This window comes from Plectropomus leopardus, chromosome 7 (genome assembly GCF_026936395.1).
Source record: "Plectropomus leopardus strain MGB_pleo_1.0 chromosome 7, ASM2693639v1, whole genome shotgun sequence".
Lineage (NCBI taxonomy): Eukaryota > Metazoa > Chordata > Actinopteri > Perciformes > Serranidae > Plectropomus > Plectropomus leopardus.
The window spans coordinates 30,603,075-30,624,821 of record NC_142182.1 but is presented as its reverse complement, the minus strand read 5'-3'; the positions used below and the strand labels follow the sequence as shown (position 1 = coordinate 30,624,821).

General features: G+C 40.5%; 1 protein-coding gene across 14 annotated transcripts in view; it reads right to left on the bottom strand.

Annotated features, from left to right (window-relative positions):
- Positions 1–228: 228 nt before the first annotated feature.
- LOC121950808 (pleckstrin homology domain-containing family A member 5-like) overlaps positions 229–21,747 on the bottom strand; it is a 112,989-nt gene continuing 91,470 nt past the window's right edge. For 8 of the 14 annotated variants that reach the window (XM_088080443.1, XM_088080446.1, XM_088080447.1 and 5 more), the window contains 14 exons: positions 18,205–18,267; positions 18,039–18,119; positions 15,959–16,108; positions 15,732–15,833; positions 14,948–15,103; positions 13,449–13,604; positions 12,108–12,228; positions 9,908–10,023; positions 6,634–6,849; positions 6,349–6,510; positions 4,362–4,495; positions 3,780–3,922; positions 3,412–3,514; positions 229–1,428 (listed from right to left, as the gene is read on the bottom strand). In XM_088080443.1, coding sequence (XP_087936569.1) covers positions 3,420–3,514; positions 3,780–3,922; positions 4,362–4,495; positions 6,349–6,510; positions 6,634–6,849; positions 9,908–10,023; positions 12,108–12,228; positions 13,449–13,604; positions 14,948–15,103; positions 15,732–15,833; positions 15,959–16,108; positions 18,039–18,119; positions 18,205–18,267 — 1,695 coding nt within the window. In that variant the 3' untranslated portion in view covers positions 229–1,428; positions 3,412–3,419. The remainder of the gene's footprint in view (positions 1,429–3,411; positions 3,515–3,779; positions 3,923–4,361; positions 4,496–6,348; positions 6,511–6,633; positions 6,850–9,907; positions 10,024–12,107; positions 12,229–13,448; positions 13,605–14,947; positions 15,104–15,731; positions 15,834–15,958; positions 16,109–18,038; positions 18,120–18,204; positions 18,268–21,747) is intronic. The other 6 variants (XM_088080448.1, XM_088080450.1, XM_088080453.1 and 3 more) reach the window with 2 other exon arrangements.

Sequence of the window (21,747 nt, the reverse complement as noted above, 5' to 3'; positions counted from 1 at the left end):
GTTCACCTTTATCTGTACCCTACAAATCATCCATTCTACATTTATTTTCTAATGAAGCTCCTTTTCAATATCCAGTCCTGATTCATGTTAGAGTGATATTTTAGTGTACACAAATCTCATGTTGTAGGACAAAGCTGAACTTGAGCTGATGAAAGAGTGAGTAAGTTTATGGCTTTATTCTCAGCTTGTCTACTAACGTTAGCTGCCAAAAAAAACCAAAACATAATCTCTCATTATTAAGAACAGCAACATTTATTTAACATGATATAAAACAGATGGAATATGAACATTTGCAAATCAAATCTATTATGTAACCATACGTTGGATACATCTTTCCATCCTGCAGTACCATGTACATTATATACACAGTAAACCTCTGATAATTACACTTTGTACACAAACACACGCGCACACACACACACACACACACACACACACACACACACACACACACACACACAAAATTGGATCTGTTAACATCGTATCTTTATTGCTTTTTACATGTGCTAATCTTTTTCATTGTATTTAGTTCCAAGACCTCAAACTAACGTGTCGTAAAATAGAACCAAACTCTGATTTATTTTTCCTTCTCTCAGTTTAAATATATCTCTCAGGAATAAAAAAAAGACAGTATAGAGTGATTGAAACATTCACATATGTGTCGGCAACAATGCGACAGGGACTGCAGAAGATCCCGTTTTTAAATAATTACAACCCAGACACAGGAAAAATTACAAATAATCTTTGTCTGCAGCAATAAAGTGGCTCCTCCTTTCTTTGTAATGGAGGGATCTACATCTCTTATAAACTCATCTCTCTCATTGATAGATGTTCTTTACAATAAATGGATAAATATGAATGGTTAGCGCATAACCTATGTCTGAAAAACAAAGTTAGTATCTTATAAAAGACTTCAGTGAATTAAAATGATGTGGATATATGTTGAAACCTTTCAGGAGAGGTGGTAAAACATATGGAAAATGTGTCCGAAACATGTTTTCATCGGCTCTTATTAGGCTCAAAACAGAGCTCAGTCTATTGGCCTCATATATATACAGAGAGACATTAACCCAAATTCAAACAAGAACCTAATAAAACCATATAAATTATGAAAAATAAACTTAAAAACCATGTAAAAACTGAAAATGGAACTGCAACAATAACAGTATCAAAGCTGTGTTGTGTGGCGCCCCAAAGAGGGGAAACAACAGAGAAATGAGAAAGTGTTGTTGGTGGCGTAAGAGCTTAAGACGTCACAGTGAGCATACAGAAGTCAGAGGATAACACCCCAACGTACAGAGCAGGCAGTTTCACTCTCTGTAGGCCGTGGCCTTGTGCTGATGTCCTCGGGGAAGTCTTCAGGGGCGTCTTTACACCTCCACTGCTGTTCCCTTCATGTGTAGGTTTTCACTGAGGCCAGAGCCTGTGCTGCAGAGAGAGAAAGGGAGAAGGGGGCAAAGGTCAATTTACACTCCAAAAATGTTACTACACAAAGGTTATGTAACATTTCCACAACACTTAGTTTGACTACACACTCAGTGGCCACCTGTAGAGTCTAATGCAATCCAGTACAGCTGCTTATATGCTGAAGCATTTAGCTCATAGTAAGGGTCGACAGATTATCGGCCTGGCCGATTATTGGGGCTAATTATTTGGCATTTTGCTGTTTATCTTTGTCGGCATGTTATTTTAATGATCACCAATAAAATCAATTAAATGTAGTTAAAAAGTGCAAAGAAAACGTCAGCATCGTCTTATTTTATATATACTCAAACTGTCAAACTAGGCAGTGCTGGAGTGACTTCTAGCTGCAGCCCTTTGCTGTATGTCATCCCCCCTCTCTCACACCTTTCCTGTCATCTCCAGCTGGCTTGCTATTAAAGGCCAAAACACCCTGAAAAAATAATCTTAAAAACAACAACAAAAACTTTGCCTATTTCTTGCCTCAAACATTTCTGGAAACATGGTGCAGTGCACTGCAGTGTTTTGTCTCGGCATGACTGTTTCCATCATGGCAGCCAGGTCACAAAATTTTTTTCATTTTACAGCACTAAACAATGTTTCTAAAAAAAATTAAGCAAGAATTAAGGCATTAACAGAATCTTGATTCACATTTGATTGGCGTTGCCTGGTTGGACCGCACTTCTTTGAGTCGTAACTGACAGCTGCATTGGAGACCCCTCAGCTCTGATTGGTTGTTCATGTGCGGTAATGCCATTAAGGAGCACTAAAAAGCAATAAAGTGGGCAGAGGCATGATTTTTCCCATAAGTCTCATTTAGTGCTGTGTGAATTGAGAAACAGTTTGAGCAGATATGACAAAAAGTTGCGCTTTATTAAAGTTACCTACTGCAGCCTTAAGTCACTATCTATCGCCGAATGAGGTTACGCAATAGTGAGTGCGCTATAGCCCACTGAGGAAAGAAAGACTTTGCATCTGCAGTATTACAAACTGGGTGTCAAGGGAGACATTCCTGGGAGAAATCACAAGCACAGCACAGTCATTAATAACCTGCTCTTACACACTGAAACACACATACACATGCACCTTCAATGCTGTGGTAGCCTGCCAGCTGCAGGGCTTATAAAATCAGCCGGTATAAATTCCAATCACTGACCCAAAAAAATGTGCTAATCAACCATCCAAACTCGACCTGATGTGGAAACCGCCAATTTTAAACATTATAACAGCACAATTTTCCGGACTGAAGAAGAGCAACAAGGACCCAGTGTGGCAGTGTTTGTGCATTTGACAGAGAGACAAACAGAAGTTATGCACTACTTTGTCCTTTTTTTACCCAACTTGACTGAGCGGTGATATCTTTTAGTAGTTTTATCTGAACGTGCAGGTTGTGGTTCAACTCTCACATCACGATCAGCCTGGTTTCAAGCCATCAAACACTGCAGTTACTGCTTATCGCCATAGGTGCCGCCAAAGAGAACAAAGTGGAGATCTTAGAGATTTTAACTTAAACTCTTACCTAAGTAATAACCATATGATTTGATTTAGTCAATTTTGAGAATGTCAACAAAAACTGATGATTGTTAAGTTTGTAAAGGTGGACTTTATGGCTGAGCTGTGCAATAAATTGCATTTGATTGTGTCTCTATTAAAGCAGCCACTGAGTGTCTATGACAGTCATCTGAGTCTTATTATAAAAGAAATATTGTAAAATGGGAACAAATACTGGCCCTACAGCATCATGTGACTACTCAGACTAGAAAGAGAAAGAAATACCACAACGTGAGAAAGAATTGTGGTTCTACAACAACAGAATACACACACATAACAATGGTTTCCCCTCTTCATACTTAAACATCACATGCTTTTTCTCCTCACGGACAACAATAAAACACTGAGAACACTTTAGCATTGTGAGTTTGGACAAAACAGGTTGATGAAGGCCCTTACTGGTGCTACTACACACACATGAAGTGAGACCCGTCAGTGAGTTGAGGGGGTGTGTTAGGAGACTGTGGAAGGGGTGGTGGGGAGGAGGACGACGGGCTTTTCACTGCAATGAAACAAAGCGACATGTGGAACACACGCAGGCACACACAAAATAACAAAAACACTTTACATCACAGAAAATAATCACATCAAGTCAATGGAATAAATGAGGAAACTACTGTAATGATACACAATGGGAGCAGCTGCAGTTTCATAAATCACAATGGAAAGTAGCGATCTTTAAGATCATGCTCATGCTGACTTCTGTTTTATCGCATGCATTCTTTTGATCAGCCACCACCTCCTCCCTCTGCTCTCTAGAGATGTACCTGCAACCAGCTTGCTGCGTTTGGAGGCCTCTGCTGCCAGCTCGTAGGAGATATTAATCATCTTCTCTTTCTCCTGAACGGTAACCTCTACTTCAGTGTCCTCCTCTGGGCTCAGAGCCATACTGGGTAGCACATTCTGCATGCTGGGAGCACACATACACATTTATGATATGCAATATCCAGCTGTAATTGTAAACATAGTATTTCTTGAGAAAAATAGAATTACCCCGGGACAGAGAGCTATCTCCTTTAAATCAGCTCAACAGGGCTGACATTTAGAATAAAATGTCACAGTGGCGAGGAGATGAGAGCAAGAGCTTTTCTGCACATCTAAGTCACTGATCTGCATGGGAAGAGCAGGCAGAGTGGCCTCTTCTGAGCCATCTATGGCAATGTCCTGCTATGACCCCATACTTATTCCTCACTTCTAGAAAGAATTTCATGCATGACCTCTGCTGGGAAATATCACTGCTCCCCTGCAAAGACAGCCCTTTGTCCAGAGGATCCTCATCTATTATCAGAGGTTAGCCGAGCTTCTATTAAAACGTTATTGGTGCGGACAGATCATGATGAAGTGTTTACCTGTTTTTGGCTATGAGGGCTTTGATACGATCAACTTTCCTCTGCTTATCAGCCTCCTGCTCAGGGCTCAGGGCCTCCTCAGGGTCTGACTCCACATAACGCTCAGGAATCAGCACTTTGTCAGGCACAGAGAGCTGAGGAAACACAACACAAAGAAACACTTTATAGAGCACACGTCGCACAAAACAAATAAAATGTTTGTGAGAAACTGTTGTGAAGTTTCTTTCTAAACTTAAATGCCTGTGCTTGTGCTTTACAACTAAAAGAAAAACAAGCTAGAAAGGTCAACGGTAAAAATATGCAGATATGAATCGGAAAATGACATTCATAAACAAATAACAGATGGTCCTCGTCATCATTATCAGCGCAGGGAGGCTGTTCCACATTTTGGGTGTGTAAGAACTAAATGGAGCATCACCGTAGGCTTTGTCCTCGAGCAAAAAGCACTTAATGTGAGATATTCTGCAGCATGCAGAGATCAGTTGGGAACATAAGCTGTAAGGAGTTTATTGATGTAATCCAGAGAAAGGGCATGAACCCTTGTAAAAACAGCAAGAAGCCTGTTAAAATCAAGTGTATGGCTCATAGGCAGCCTATGGAAATAATTTAGTAAACAGTGTAGTGGCACGCACCTGCCTTTGAAAAGAAAATCCTGCCTACAGCGTTATGCAAAAATGTGAGTCAACAAATATAATTTTTTGTTGTTTCGATAGTGAGATATGGTGTCAAGTGCACTGTGGCCCACAGCACCATGGTTTTTCATCCAGCAATAGGATCATTATCATTTTTGAAATTCCCTGACAAAAAGACAAAATTATGTATTATTTTCCTGATAATTTTCTTTATGCACAGTTATTAAGCCTGTGTTTAATGAGTGTGATAGTAAGAGGACAAGAGATGTTTTAATTTCACTAATACTGTGTGGTTGTGTCCATTTCTTTAATTATTCCACTTAAGTTTTAAACTAGAATTACCGCCTGCAGTTACAGTTTACATCTATGTCTGTCCAGACTTGTATGTTGCCATGACAGCTGACAATGGCTCAAATATGGATGTTGCTGCAAAGAAGCTCTGAATTCTAAAACACGGATGCTTCACACACAAACTCCTCCTGGCAGCACAGAGGATCTATACCATCAGTACATCTTCAAAATTAGTGTCATCACTTCAGTGTCCGACTAAATGTCTCCCCTTCTGTTCCTGAGTTATGACGTTGAAAAATGACCAGAAAAGTGCAGAATATTATTATGTCACTGTCAAGTTGACCTTTTGGATATAAAATGTCATCACTTGATTGTTTTATATCTTTTACACATTTGTCTGAAAATAACATAAAAGTGCTTTTAAAAAAAATTATATAAATAGTTTTCTGCTAAATAATAAATACAGCAACTTCTGAACAACTCATATCAATTTCAGGGTTTAAATAACAGCTTCTGGTCAGGTCCAACCCACTTATGATTTGAGCCACACCTGCTCTCAGTAAAAAATACGCCCATTCTGAGTACTCATAGGAATATAGATCATTTAGTTAGTTGAACAGATACAAATACAGATTACAATGTACTCACTCATCAATTAGTAGCATAAGAATTCTTGTATTTTGTGGGGTCATTGTGACTTTTGACTTAAGACCACCAAATGTTATCAGCATCAGAGATCACAGTGGCCTTGATTTTTGACCATGAAAAATATAATCAGTTTATCCCTGAGTCCAGGTGGATGTTTGTGCCAAACTTGAAGAAATTCCTAGATGGCGTTTTTGAAATATCACACTCATGAGAATAGGACGGATGGATTGATGGACAGACATCCTAAAACATAATGTGTCCAGCCACAGTTGTTGCCAGTGCAGACGCTTAAGTAGCAGTTTTTAAGAATCAAATCTACAACACCTGACATGATTCAGTAAACATTTCTTAAATAATTTCTAATAATATTAGCCCTTTCAGCCTGATGATTAAGACAGCGGACTGCTGTGCCTTACCTCTCGGTCCATATTTAAGTGGTCAGACTGCGAGGCTTCTTTGAGACGGGCAATCTCCTCGGCAGGTGTCTCCTGCTCCCTCACCACCTCTTGCTGTCTGAGTGAGGCCTCCAGCTGCTGAATGTCACTGCTTATCCCCTCATCTCTGCGCCTTACTTGGGACTAAAAAAGACATAAAGGGGAATAATGCAGAGTGGTTGAGTTACATGACAGAACTCTAGGATTTTATATCAGCCTACTCTGAACTTAAGTGCTGCTTTAGTGTCCGCAGTGCTCGTCCAATACCTGCATGCTGCGGAAATGGTTTTCTTTAGTAAATGAGTGACTGCGAGAGGGCGTGTTCTCCTGGCTGCTTCCCCGGATGTGGAGGCCTTTCTTTTTCTCCCTGAGGGCACCCTGCTGGTGGCGGCGGATCCTCTCCAGCTGCTCCTCCACGCTCATCCTGGGCCGGCCGCTTTCCACAGCACACAGCTGCTGCTCCACCGCGCTGCGTGGACGCTCCTGTAGGCCAGAAGGGGACAACCACAGGCATGCACCCACACCACAGAGGGACACAGAAACATAAACAACACACAAAATAAAAAGAAGTTAACAATGCTGTAGCATGCAACAAGACAAATGTCGCCATGGTAATTTTTACTACACAGAGCCACAGTTTGGGTGTGTAGCTTAATGGCGTCATGGTGTGGTTTGGTCAGATCTCAATGCAGCATTTGCAGTGAACACATTGGTTTGATTTCTTTCTAAAACATGGGGAAAAAGGCAAAGACCAAGCGGGCGAGAAATATCCTACAGATTGGCAAGATATTAGTAAAAGATGATGAGAAATTTACCCAAAAGTTAATTTTAAAAGAGAGGGGATGATTATTCGAAAATTGTCCATAAAAGAGAACAAATTTACAGAAAACAATCTTTTAAATTAATATTAATAATCTTAATAATAAAATAAAAGCACATTTTTTCAGTCTTTTTTATTACATCATTTCGTGTCTGTTGGCTTATTTTCAGGTTATTTTATTGTAACTTAAACTTTTTTGCCAATCTTTCAGCAATGTTTCATTTAGTTGCTCATACCCTTCTCCCCATGTTTTTGAAAGAAATCAGGCCAATTTGTTTTTAAAGGGTTAATTTGACCAAGTAGAACAATCACATCTCCTTCAGCATTACTGAATGTATTGGAAAAATGTTTTGCATCTTTAAACAAAGAAATCAGGATTGACGCAACAACCACATTCTGAAACAGCTCTTTAATGTTCACTCTCTTAGAACCAAAACCTGACAGGCTGCACACGCACGCACGCACGCACGCACACACGTACGCACGCACGCACACGCACGCACGCACGCACGCACGCACGCACGCACGCACACACACACGCACACGCACACACACACACACACACACGCGCACACACACAAACACACACACAAACACATGCTACTGCTGGCACACATGGCTGTACTCTGAGAGGCTGTGGGTCTGTTAATGTCTGAGCAGGAGAGGATGATGTTGTGAAGTGAACTGAAGAGAAGTTGTTCACTTTCAGGTTTGTGGCGTGCTGGAGGGGCTGGCAGATCTGGATTTAGTCCAGAGCCTGAGGACGCAGCTTCCACTGTCCAGATTGTTCAAGAGGCTGGTGTCCAAAGGCCTCAGCTGAACTGTAAAGGACTGTGACACATTCTCTCAGAACCAGAGGCTATATAGCCTGCAGGGAAGACTGCAGTACTGTATGTGTGCATGTGTGTGCAGCTGACAGTTCACATGGGTTCATTTATACTATATGTTCATCTTTTTTTCCAAACACAAACACATACTGACACACCAAAAAGAGGACACACCCCACAGTGTGGTGCAGTAATGACATGGTGAGTGTATTTCAGTTGATAGTGTTTGAGGCTGGAAACTGTGTAAACCAAACTTGGCATCTATTTTATGACAGCCTGGCTTTAGGAGCATGAGTCACACCCTGGTCATGTGATGAGTGGCCTCTTCTGCTACTTGTTGACTTTCAACTAACAGCTTAAAGCTGGAGTAGACAGTTTTATTTTGGATCATTGGGCAAAAATCTATAAACATTGAGCAAGTTGTTATATAGGTGGACTGAGAGAGCACTGGACATTGGCAAAGACTGCCTACACTGCAAATCAAGCCAAAAAAGGATGAGTTATCTAAAAGAGATTTTAACAATAAAAAAATGTTTCAATATCAGCAGGCATTTAAGAGATGGAGAGAAAATGCTGGTAATAGTTTAGCTCTCTGCAAAATGGGGTCAAAGATTCACAGCTGCAGCATCAAGTCCACATTAATTCATCTAACATTAGCTAGAGCCTCCGATCACAGTGTCCTCTGCCTCACTGCCTACGGCTCCTACTTCTACAGCTCCAGAGACGAACCTCCAGTTGGGGGCCACAGCAACATGGATCCAGCCAGTGAAAACCCCAATCAGAAATCTACACAGGTTAGACCCAGCACATCTGCTGGCCACCAGCCAGCTGTGACCCCCGGCACTGACAGCTTTAATGGTTATGTATCATGAAGGAGCAATCAAAAATCGACCTGTTTCTGATAATTTTGTCTGCAATTGTTGCCATGCACTTAAGCCCACCACATTATTGTAACCAAATAACTGCCTTTCTTATGTCAGTGTCTGTTTAGTTACCTGCCTCTGTGTGTGTGTGTGTGTGTGTGTGTGTGTGTGTGTGTGTGTGTGTGTTTGTTTGTTTTGTTTCGGATATGACTTTAAATAAACTAAATAAAATAATTAAGAGGAAAGAAAACACAATTCAAGAAAATTAAATGGTGGCCAGTTGCCCACAGGAGGTTTACAATGATAAGAGAACAAGAAAACAAGAACACAAAAGAGCAAAAAGCAATCATTATGATTATTGTTGTGCTGCTAAGAAACGGGGTCTGGTTAGCCACACAAGAAAATAAGTGCTAGAGAGTTAAGTCATTTTTACATGTTAAATATAGCATCTGACAACTGATGGCAATATCTGGCAGCATCCAGTGGTCTAATAGGTTTACCAGCAAAACTAGCACATATATGCAGGTTTTTTTTACATGGGGGAAAAATTTGTTACAAATAGGAAATGGACTCCCTTTCCTTAGCCAGTAAACCAGAGCTGTGTGCATGGCTAGAGACTGCAGTAGATGAATATATGGGCTGTAAAACTAATTTTTAAATAGTAGAAAGCAGCATGGATGCCCGTGAAAATGTGGATACTTTAAAAGGAATTAAATCTGTTGCTGATTCAATCTCTCTTTTAAACTTGTGCAGACTAAATTGGAATTATGTTTTAGCACTTCTTAGAAAAAGACGGACGAAATTTGTGGCAGTGCATCACTGCATGATGCCGAAAAAGGGGTACAAATTAGCAAGTCGTGTTTTTATCATTGCCGATCGCAGCTGGAGGCGATAAATGGCCGTCACTACTGTAAAGTCATTTGTCCTGGAAATGTATGCCGATAGTAACCTTTCCCACTGAAGACAAAAGCCATGTTAGTAGATGTTAGTGGATTTTTTTTTGTCCGGTGGGAAAGGGGCTTTAGACTCACCGTCCTGGGGTCTGGCCTCTTGCCCTTCCTTAAGGTGACATATGAAGCTATGGAGGAAGACTCAGGCACTGGAGATTTGGTTCTGGGTGGGACAATGCCGACTGGATAGGTCCCCCCTGGAAGGTTGAAAAGATAAGAGGTCAGTAATCCACCAGGTTCAATGACAGAGCATTTGCTGTAATACAATATGGACAACAACAAAGAAAAAGAAAAAATACTGTTCTATGAACCGAGTTTGTATTATGTTTAAATACAGTGTGTATGTGTCAACACAGAAAATTCATGAGCCCGTACTTAAAGGTATGACAATTTTCCCATCAGCTCAAGTATTTTCTTAAGTTTCAGGCCAGTGAGACCTTCAAGTTTAATTCTGGGAATGTCTTAAATCCACTTTAACATTAACATTTATAGTGTTTCCTGCAGCATTTGTAGCATTGGCAGGTTGCTACTATTGATTGTGTGGTAGTGTGGAACAAGTGAGGCGCTACAGTGTAATCGCTCAACTGCAGAACACCTGCAGTACACTGTGCAAGCTGTCTCACCAAATTTAGGCCAATTTGCTTTTTTGGAAATTCCGAGGCGCCTTTTCACAGAGAATAATTAATAGACTAATTAAGTTATCCCAGCACTGATACACAAACCTGAACATTGTTGTGATTTATATGGTGTAAATTAAATCCAGACAGATGGCTCTGGGTAAATGCCACTGTATCCATGGAAACCACTGTGCACAGAATAATGGTTGCCTTGAGATTTACTTGGTGATATACTGACCTAGCTTAATGCTCTAGAAAAAAGCATCACCTTGTATTTATGCTCTGTGTCAGAGTGATGCCTGTTTAAATGCCATGGTAACTGTCAGTGCCAGAGACAAGTTTATTAGGTCATACAGTAATAATGTCATCAGACAACTGATCAACAAAATGGATAATTTATTAGGGAAACTGCAGCTATAAGACAGTGATATTGTAGCGGTCCCTTATCTTTAGTACTTGCTGTCATTCCCCTTTCTTCATTTCATTTTAACTGGATGTCACAATTCCCCGAGTTGAATTTGGAGAGTTATTTTGATCACTGGTTGTGCAGTGTTCTTGGTGCATTTCGCCTCTGGGCCAACCAGGGTGTGGTGACACCCTTTTTGAGGGTGTAAGAGATATCAAGGAGGGTCAAAAGAGGAGAAGTCATGGTCCCAAATGATGTCATATCATTGGGGTACAACACATGAGCAGTGAAACCTGGTCTGCAGTTGCTGAAAGACTTAGTAGCTGGCACACTAACATAGAACAAAAATGTCAGTAATAAAACACAATAAACAAATACTTAATAAGTATTTGTAATTAATATTCCTTGCCTTCAAAAAACTTTAAGGTACACTCAATTTGATGGTGGCTGATATACAATAGAGTGTTGCATACTCTAATACTTGTACATGAAGTACCACAGGTGCTCTTTTATTGTGCTACAAGAAACAGCACAATAAAAGAGCACCTCAGTGGATATTGTCCTTTTATTTCTAGTGCCATCAAATGTAACTCAGTTAAGCCGCATTCCCAATGCACAAAAAACCCACTTATACCCACTAACATCCCATGGGATCGAAGAGAACGTCTTTCGAACAGCCTTGAGAGAGGTGTGGAAACGCACACAACAGCATTCTGATCCGTCCTCAATCTAATGCAGACCTCATGTTCGTGGATACTGTCAGACAGAAACTCTGGTCTCTAGGCTCTTTTGAGACTTATTTGCTGTCTTTCACTGTTCTGTTTGAGGGTGACTGTGAATTTTGAAACCTAAGTGAAGGGAATATCTAAGATCATCTTTCCACTGGGTCACCTGCATAAGGGCAGGTCTTTGTGTTTTCATGCAAGAGTTTGGCTTGCCTAACGATCACACAATGCTTGCAAGCTTTACGTACTGATATCTTTTATTGGTTTCAGTAAATGTGACTCAATATAACCGCTACCTCCATATATTAACACATATGTTTACACACGCACATATGTGTAACACATATGAAGACACTCTGTTTATTATCAAAGTATTATTAATGAAGCATTTTTCAGTGTGAAACTTCATCTCTACAAGATAATCTTTTTTTACATTATGTGGTTGGAAAATGGTTCTCACACTTTTCCAGGTGACCAGCTGAAATCTGTGGAACCAGTACAGGCACATCATCCTATTACTTGGCGTAATGTACCTTTGTTTCCAGGATGCTCTCTATCAGATGGGTGTTCAGATCTGTCCTCTCCGTTGCTCTCATCCACTTCGGCCACTGTGGTGAGCTCTGGTTCACTCTTATACAGCCTGTAGTCTGGGCCCTGCCAGAAAGGAAGAAATAGCAAGTTCAACACACATACACATTGATTTATGGTCACTGAAGGTTTTGCTCCAAAATGAGACACGAAACATTTGAAAAAAAGTAACATTTTCTCTCGAGGCCAAAACACACCAAACCGATTTCGGGAATAGTGGTGACAAAGGCCGACTGTTGGGTTGCTGCATGTTGAATGTGTCTCTGCCAAAGAGTTACACTTAAAGACACTGCAAAGACAACAGCCAACCAGCTGGTACAGTACATTCTTTGCCTGTGTGAGAGTAAATATTGCCCCATACCAGCAAGCAGCGGTAGTCTGTACCCATCATTCAAAAAGAGACACTGGAAGACTGAGATGAAGGTTTCAAGACGTTAGTTAGCCAGTTAACACATTAACAACACAACCTGATGTTGAGGTAACAAATAATAATTTACTTGGCGCTACCGAACATTACCGCAAACTATTTTGAACCATTTTTGCTAAAGAGCTTAATGGATAATAACAATAATCCCACTAATATAACAAGTTGTTTGATCTCACATCCTCTTGACGTAGTCTATTTCTCCTCTTGTGCACTGAGCTGAATTTAACAGGCTGAATTTAATAGTGCCAAGAGTGCGGGACACACCACAAAAAATAAAGCAATAGATGCTTACACATGGCCAAACATTGACTGATGGCCGACCATTGGTTTGGTGTGTCAGGGCCCTAACAGAATGACTTCAAAGACAGTGGAAAACGGATATACCTTTTCTACAAAATGATGCTTTTACACACTGGGTAATCTTAGAACATAAATATATACAGTACAGCTTGAAGAAAAACTCTCCATGTTATCTGAGTATTACACACTCTTTTACAGCCAAAGAAAAAGGTGGCAGCACTCAGACACAGCTAAGTTTGCAACCAAGGACAGAACACAACAAAATACAGCAACATTTTTCAACACACAGAAAGAGACACAAAAAGGATGACAAAAAGGCAACTCAATTAAAAACAGAAAAAGGACACACAAGTGAGGCTCAATCCTATAATTGTAAAAATAAAAAAAAGATGATGAAAGTATGGCATTAAGTCAATAAGGGGATCCAACCAAAAAAGAATCCAAAAGACATGAGATGTCCATCAAAACCAAAGTGAAAACCATCACAGCGAGCAATGATGTGCGATGACACAGAGGAGGGCAGGGTCAACCAATGAGGTCAACGAGTCAACAAGCTTACGCTGTGCGTGCCATTTCTGTGATTGGCCTTCCTGTCCTCCGGCCTGTGGAGCGATGAAGGGCGCACACCAGCATGAGAGGGCAAAGGGGGCACGTTGGGGGGGTTGGGCTCATAGGACTGGGGTAGGGGTGGCCGCGGGGGTACTGAGTCCTCCTCCTGGGGATTATACATGGCATGACAGGACAGGAAGCAAAGTGACACATGGCGCCACCGCGTACACTCAGGGCAACCGCCATCTGTTACAATGTAGTTCTGTCCCACAGGGTGGGCGAACCAGCTGATGAGCCAGAGAGAGCTCCAGGTGCTGCTGTTATGTTCACTCACCACCACTCATACTGTCCATGAGTGGAGCTGGCAGTTTGAGCTCTCAGCTTCAGTTAATCATCATCTACACAACTACAGGACATCTGAATGTAAAGAGAAGTGAAGGCTGCAACTACAGAATATTTCAATGATCAGTGAGGATGAAAGATTTTTAAAGAAGTGAGTCCCACAGTCCCACAGGTGGTCACTTGACTGGGTCCCAGGGCTACAAGATTATAGCCAAAAATGATAATCACAATTATTTTGATCAGTATCGAGAAGCCAAAATACTGATCAGGATTATTATTATTAATTGTGACATTGTATGAAGCTAAAAATACAAAGTTAATGACTTAGGGCTGGCCTAAATACCTTTTTTTGGCATCAGAGCTACAAAGATGCATGTTATCTGTTGTTACTGAAGCATCATTTCATCAGGTTTCAGTCGATGCCCCTAAAATCTTGTAACTATAAACCATTTTGTAATCATGTGGGTTGCAATATATTAGCAATAATAGCTAGACATAAAGAACACTTTGCAAGTCAGCTGAGCTATTACTTACAGTTATCAAGTAATATGCCAAACTTGGAGATTTGTGATAGGATATAAGTTTACTTTGACATATATGGCACTCAGCTTTGTGGGGATCTTCTTCACCAATCCAATTTTGAAACTAACAAACAGATACCTGACTTTCTCGACATCTTGCTATTATACCTCTGAGCCTGTCACATGTGGTCAAACTGCCGCAGCGTCAGTAGTGCTGGACTGATGGCTACTGATGTAAGATAAGAGCGGCTTGGAGTCACCAAGGTTTATTATTTGTTAGTTTATATATATGCCAAACCCTGCCACCTTGTGGCACACAGCCTCAGAGAGGCAAGGGATGGACAGGTGTCACCAGAACAAACTGTAACAGACAGATCACTGACAGTATGATAACATTTCACTCCAAAAGTCCAAAACCTAAAGATTTCCAATTTACAATGATTTTAAAAAGAGAAAGGAAACAAATCACCACATTTGAGAAACTGGAACCAGCAAATGTTTGGCATTTTTGCTTGAAGCACAATCATTATCAGAATTGTCTTCAAGCATTTTTTTCTTGAGAAATGTATTGATTAATTGATCGATTAACTGTTTCAGTGCTAGAGAACTGTATGACCAGGTGTGCTTGCTGTCAGTGGTGCCTCACCTCATTTTTGTGCTTGCTGAAGTTGCTCTTGGGCCCATACAAGTTCACACCATCAGCATTCCTCTGAGCTTTATGTTTACTGAGTGCCTCCATCACATCTTGGATCCTCCAAAGTTCTTTCTGGATGCGGACGTGCTGCTGGCTTGGAGGCTCTGTCTGGGTGTGCACAGAAAACATAGACAAATCACCAAATGTTACCTACAGATTAACTTGGCGTTCTGGACCCAGGGACAAGCAAAAGAGCGAGAAAGACAGAATGATGTGTAATTGTCTCCTGATGACAGGTTTGTCTGTGAGTGAAGGGCACTTAAGAAGAGGATGTCCAGGCTCCCTGCAGGCTCTCTGACTTCTCTACTCTGAATTAACATAGACTCTGACTCAAGCTCAACCAGGAATAACAGTTAGAACACTCTCTCTCTGTCTCTGCACTTCTCCCGTGATGAAGGACAAGATAAAAGACAGACTTAATTAAGACCTGCTCTATCATCGCTACAGTCATCAATCACACACTATGTTGCTTTGATCTCTCAGTTACCTCCCTCCTCACTGCAGCTGAGGGCGCTGGAGCACAGAAATCTTCTTTACTTTTTCCACAAAGTCAAAGAAGTGTCTACAAAAAGGATGACAAGGTGTTCAAGGGAATCTGCCACATTTTCAGCTTTCTTTGAAGCTTTGCTGTGTATATACCCCAACCAAAGTCTGACTATTATGCCATGCCAGTGTTAGACAGCACAAGCGGTGCGAGATTAAAGTGCCGCAGCTTCGGTCTCAAGAATTATCCTACCTGAGGGCTTCCCAGTGCTTCAAGCTGCTCCAGGAGGTTGTTCTTAGCCAGAGTCACATCTCCTTCCAACTTGTCATACTCCCTCCACGATCGCTCCAACTCCTAGTTTAGGAGAGAAACATTTTGTGAATGACAATGTTAAAAAAAAAACAACGTTCTAATCTAACTGGCAATCATGAAGACAAAGTGTCTAGCATGAGTGCGCGTAAATGTGCTGTATGACTCACAGCTGAGATTCTGGAGAGCTCTCTGCAGGTGCTGAGCAGGCCGCTCTGGAGTAAGTCTCTCTGCTGGATGACACTCTGGATGGCAGCAGGGTTATCAGAGCCCATCTCTATCTCCTGGCTGGCAGAAAGCAACGCTGTCTCCAGGGTGTGCTGAAGGAACACACAGCATATAAAAATGAACATACAGCACATTAGCACAAGCATTTATCACCATAACCTTTAATTTATGTGCATTGCTCCCCTCACTTGGAATAGCCTTCAAAAAGATTTGAAACTAAGAGAACTGGTCTCTCTGCCTGATTTTAAAGCTCTCATTAGAACAAGGATGAATGTATTGGCTGGTGCTTGTCATTAATATTTCTACATGTTACTGTATATACTCTTGTGTTTTTATTGTGGTTATCGTAACTTTTCTTATGCTGCTGTCTTGGCCAGGTTGCCCTTGAAAATGAGATTATTAATCTCAATAGGACTTGCCTAGTTAAATATGGGTTATATTAAAATAAATAAAGAAATAAATAAAATAATTCAGCGAACTTCATTGATAATACATGATTTCAGCCTCTCCAACTTATCCGACCCGTGACCTTGTTTTGCCAAACTTCTTGTAAAAGTATTAAATAACTTATGTTCTTTAGTGGTAAAACCATAAGTTATTTTTTCTAATTAATCAAGTGATTTTTATGTACAATAATAATAGCAACAAATGCCCATCAGACCCCTTTTCAGAGCCAAACACAAAAAAAGCAAAAAATCTCTAATTCAGACCAGCCATTGCTTGGCACTGCTTCATATTTTACTCCATAACCAAAACTGTCAATTTGTTGTCTGCCAGCTGATAAATCAATAAGTCAGTCATTTCAGAACATAATTTAATATATTGTGGTTTATTTATTTATTTTAATGGGCACTGAGGTCCAAATGGACTACAAATAATGCTGTGTTTACACTTCATTCATTCATGGTATGAAACAAATAAAAAACATTCATGTTAGAAATTTACTGTGACTATTTGATAAAGTCGGGCTCAGACTGCAGGAGTTTTAAAAACCTAACTTATTTTAAAACAGAGTTGCATCTCACACATAGGGAGAAACTTCACAGTTGTTCTTTTTTGCAATCTCAAACATGCACACACTTCAAGATCTACATAATAATAGTGTGATCACACACTACAGGATAGTTTACATATTATTATTCAGATAAATGTGCCAGATGAATGCACCACCTCACATGATCTCATGTGGAGGCAGATGTAAACAAAACGGAGACTAGCGTGGTGTGACTACTTGCTGTAATGTTAAAAACGCTTTGCACTGAGAAAAACATAGGCAGAAAGCTAAATAAGTCTGGACGAGAAAATGGTTGGGGAGACACGGTTAACAGCGAGAACTGGAGATGATATTATAGCTGTCACTTTGAATGTCTGTTAACGGTACTATGCTAGCTATCATTAGCCTCAAGGGCTAGAATGTTTCAAGTTGTTTGGCAACACCATCAGCTGCTTCTTGCTGACGTAACCCTAACCGTAATCATCCAGATTCTAAATCCTTCATATCAAACAATCTGTAAACCTCTCATGGTACCAGAGAATCTGAGCTGAACACCGGTTCAGATGTCCGACACCAGATCTCTCCTCCTTAAACTGGCCTACAACCCCTGTAATCTAAGCTTGGCTTAAGTGACTCCAGTGTTGAGTAAGATATGATAAGTAAGCACAATACATTATTGTTCTTGCAGTGTACTTCTAACTTGATCTTTTTCTCAACCAGTACAACATTATAGCCCACTGACAGATACTACATTAAACGTGTCATGTCGATTAAAGCCTTGAAAGCCAGAGACCTCTGAAGTTGATTACAATAGCTCTGCTGTTGAGCATTGTAACAGACTTCTGTTTTGTCTCTTTCTCAACATTGTGCATATAAACTTAACTCAAGCTGCTCTCATAATTTAATCAGTGTAAACTGTATATTCTTGTTGTTTACTTTTTTCCACTTGGCACCACGCCTCTGTAAGCATTCCAAACAGTGTTTTGTGTGTGAGAGTGCAATGATGACAGATGTATGTGTTTACTCACCTTCTCTCTGTACAGCTGCTGAAGTTTGTCCTCCTGTGTCCTCACCACTTTATCCTGCTCACACAACCTGCTAAGTTTGGTCTGAGGAGAAATAATAAAGAGCTGTGACCCATCTTGTGTAGTCTGATGGAGCATTATGTTATGGAAAGTGGAAAACTGAACTTACATCAATATCCACCTCCTCTGGCATGCATGTATAAGGGTGCTCCCTGTAGCCTTCTGGACTCAACTGTGAGGACAGACACAACATTAGGCAGAGACACCAAACATGCACATACACATTAGAATCTGGAGATCTAATGCAGTGTCATGCAAGGCTCTCTCACTGAGCCGCAGGATTTGTCCTTGGGTAGAAACTCATATTTCACTGAATCAGACAATCTAAGTTAGCAAACCGAGAGTGGGAGAGCAGCCAGCCTAAACACTCTCTTCTCTGGTGATTCTGGTGCCTCGCGTTTCATCACCCGCAATTGTTTGCCTCCATCAGCACGACGCAGTGGTTTTATTGGAAATAAAGGGGAAGCCTGTTAAAACAATCTTGCTTACTAAACTCTAGAGTCAGCCCATACTGTAGACTGCGTTCACCAACAGCACATGCTCTGCAGCTAATCGCTCCGAGGACTCTGCCTGTCCGGTAGCTGTGGTCGACTGAGGTTGTGCTTACTGCAGTATTATTTTAAGATATAGCGACATAACCACGCATATTCTTAGGGACTTTTTAACTTACAGTTGTAGTGCTCAGGGCAATTATATACAGCATGTAGTAACTTAAATCCAGGCTAATATACAAAGGCAGTCTAGTGTGAAACTGCACTGCAGTCATATCTACACTTGTTAATACTATTACAACACCTATGTTCATCGTATTACAACATCTAGCAAGAGCAAGTATTAACAGTAAAACATGCCCTTCTCTCCACTTGTATTTATATGACTCATCTACTTCTTTAAGAGAACCAAAAATTCATAGTGTTTATACTGGAAATAAATAATTTAAACTGCATTGGATCCCATGTTTCCAGAAAATCAGTTCATCACATAATGCTTCAGCATTCATCCGCTCCTCTCATCTAAACATGTGCAGTCCATAAATATTAGGACAGTGACACATTTTTGTGTTGTTTTGGTGCTCACACAAAGGATATAAAATTGCATAGTCCTTACAAGGTTAAAGCGCCAACTTTTAGCTTTCATTTACATCCTTATAAGTATTATGAATATGCAGTATTACTTAAAGGAGAAGTGTGTAGGATTTAGTGGCATCCAGGTAGAATTCCTTCAGTGTTACTTTCTAAAAAAAAAACGTGGACCAAGTGGTTAAAACTGGGAAAAAAAACACTAAATAAAGCAGTTTCACATTACAAATCAGATATAAACAGCAGTAACAAATACACAACGATTCTTATTTTCACGTGACTATACACTAAAGAAAACATACTTATATTATATACTTATATTAGAAATCATTTCTGTCAATATACCCCCCTAAAATCGTTTCAAAACATTTGCATTCAATCACTGACTTGTCTACAACCTACAGACATCAGCAGACTCAGCGCCAGGCCTGCGCTGCAGCCTTTTTTTCCGTCTTGCTTGTTGCGTGGCTTTTCGCTTGAAGTCTGGTCTTTAGCAAGTCAAACACATGATCATATTGCATTTCACATCACATATCTGTTGTCTGCCTTGATCATTCAGTATGTTGAAGTTCATTATACTGAATTAACCTTAAAGCTAAGAGTCGGAACTTTGAACTTCATGGACATTCAAATCTAATTTCACATCTAATGTGCTGGTCTACAGAGCCAAAACAATGCAACATGACTCACTGTCCAAATATTTTAAGACTCCACTGTACACCAGTTTTCCACACTCACACCTGCACTCTTTCACACACATTTTTCTCAACACCTTTTTCCTCAGCTGAACCACACAGTACAGTTAAAGCAGGTGGGAGCTGAGAACCACATGGCATTCCACACAGAACATGCAGATTCCCCCACAGCGCGAGGGGCTTCACTGTGGTGTTGTGTGGTGTGGATTACGAGTGACATGGGGAGGGGGAGGAGGGAGACAGACTTCTGGCAGCTGAACAGGTGGGAATGCAGCTGTTGCCGGGCCGGTATGCCAATGAATGGGTAGGGGTGGGGGTGAGGGTAGGCGGTCTTCAGCAGCACTTTTACACCTCAAGAGGTGGTCACAAAAGTGGCAAAGTGATGTCATAGCCATCGTCACACACAAGCCGGCCCTCTTTATCCTTTCCACCAGCAGAATAACGAGAGGGGGTGAGAGGGATAGAAATGCAGACAGGTAAAAAGGAAGAGAGTTTACCTACAAAACATCTGCCTTCATCTTCATCATCCCCCACTCATCATATTAGGTATAAAGTCTATTCCACAGCTGATGCTCAAGTGTACTCAGTCTTAGATCACTAAATCCAAACATCAAATAATTGAAGCACAGGGTTCCTACAGCTTTAGGCAATTAGATTTAAAATGCTTTAAATGCCACCGGGAATTATTTTTAGGACCAATGTTACGAATACTAAAATTGAGGTGAAAAGAAAAACACATGAACCATGAACATAAAACTAGACTTTTTGGATTTGTGGGAGAGACAAGGGTACAGCAGAACTGGGAAATATACTTGGAGTTTGTTGGCGAGTTTTCTTGCTGATTTTGTTTCTTTCTCTGCATGTGGGATTCCACTGCCTTGATCCCATTGTGCAGAGCTTCAAAGACATTTTTACATAAAATACACAGAGCCTCTTAAGCATTGCCTTGTACCGGTTTTAGCCATGCCACAAAATCTTAGTGGAATGGCCAATTTTCCTTGAATTTGAACTTTCCCATGTTGTCCAGAGAACTGTGACAGCGAGCTAACAGACAGTGGATCCTATGCCCTGAGTGTCCTGGCTGGAATCAAAATATAAGTGTTGTTGTCTCTACTATCCTCTTTTGTGTAACATTCATGCGAGTGGCTTCAGTAAATTATTAAAAGAAAACAAACCAATAATACCAATTACTTTAAAAATTGACAATACATAAAACTACCTACTTCCCATGTGTCAGCATTTTTAAGACTTTTGTTTTAAGACCTTTTCATATCAATTAAGGCCTTAACTTTATGACTCTATATTAACTGTAAACTGAGTATTACTTTCGCTTGGATGCTTGTTTTAGAATAGTGGAATATAAAAGTAAAACGTGATTTACTTAATTGCACTTAAAGGTGCAGTGTGTGAGATTTAGGGAGAATTAGTGGCATCTAGCAGTGTGGATTACAGATTGCGGCTAGCTTAACTTCTTCCTGTTAGAATTATTTCAGTGTTCATTGTTCAGAAGGTTTTGTGGAAGCCGAATTATCTGCAGAGGTCTCTTCCTATCAAAAAAAAAAAAAGCGGACCAGTTGATTTAAGCCATTAAAAAGACTGAATAAAGCAGTTTTACTTCACAAATCAGTGCTTCTCCAATGCTGCTTGTCAGCCACCGCTAACTACGGTGGCTGACACAAAAATGCAAATTGCCCTATGTAGAGCTGGTGTTTGTTTTGTCCGTTCTGGCCTACCGTAGAAACATGGCGGTGCAGCATCTTAGACTCTGAGGACCCGCTCCCTATGTTATAAATGGTTCATTCTAAGGAACCAAAATCACAACAATTCTTATTTTCAGGTGATTATATGCTAGAGAAAACATACTAAATCATACAAAAT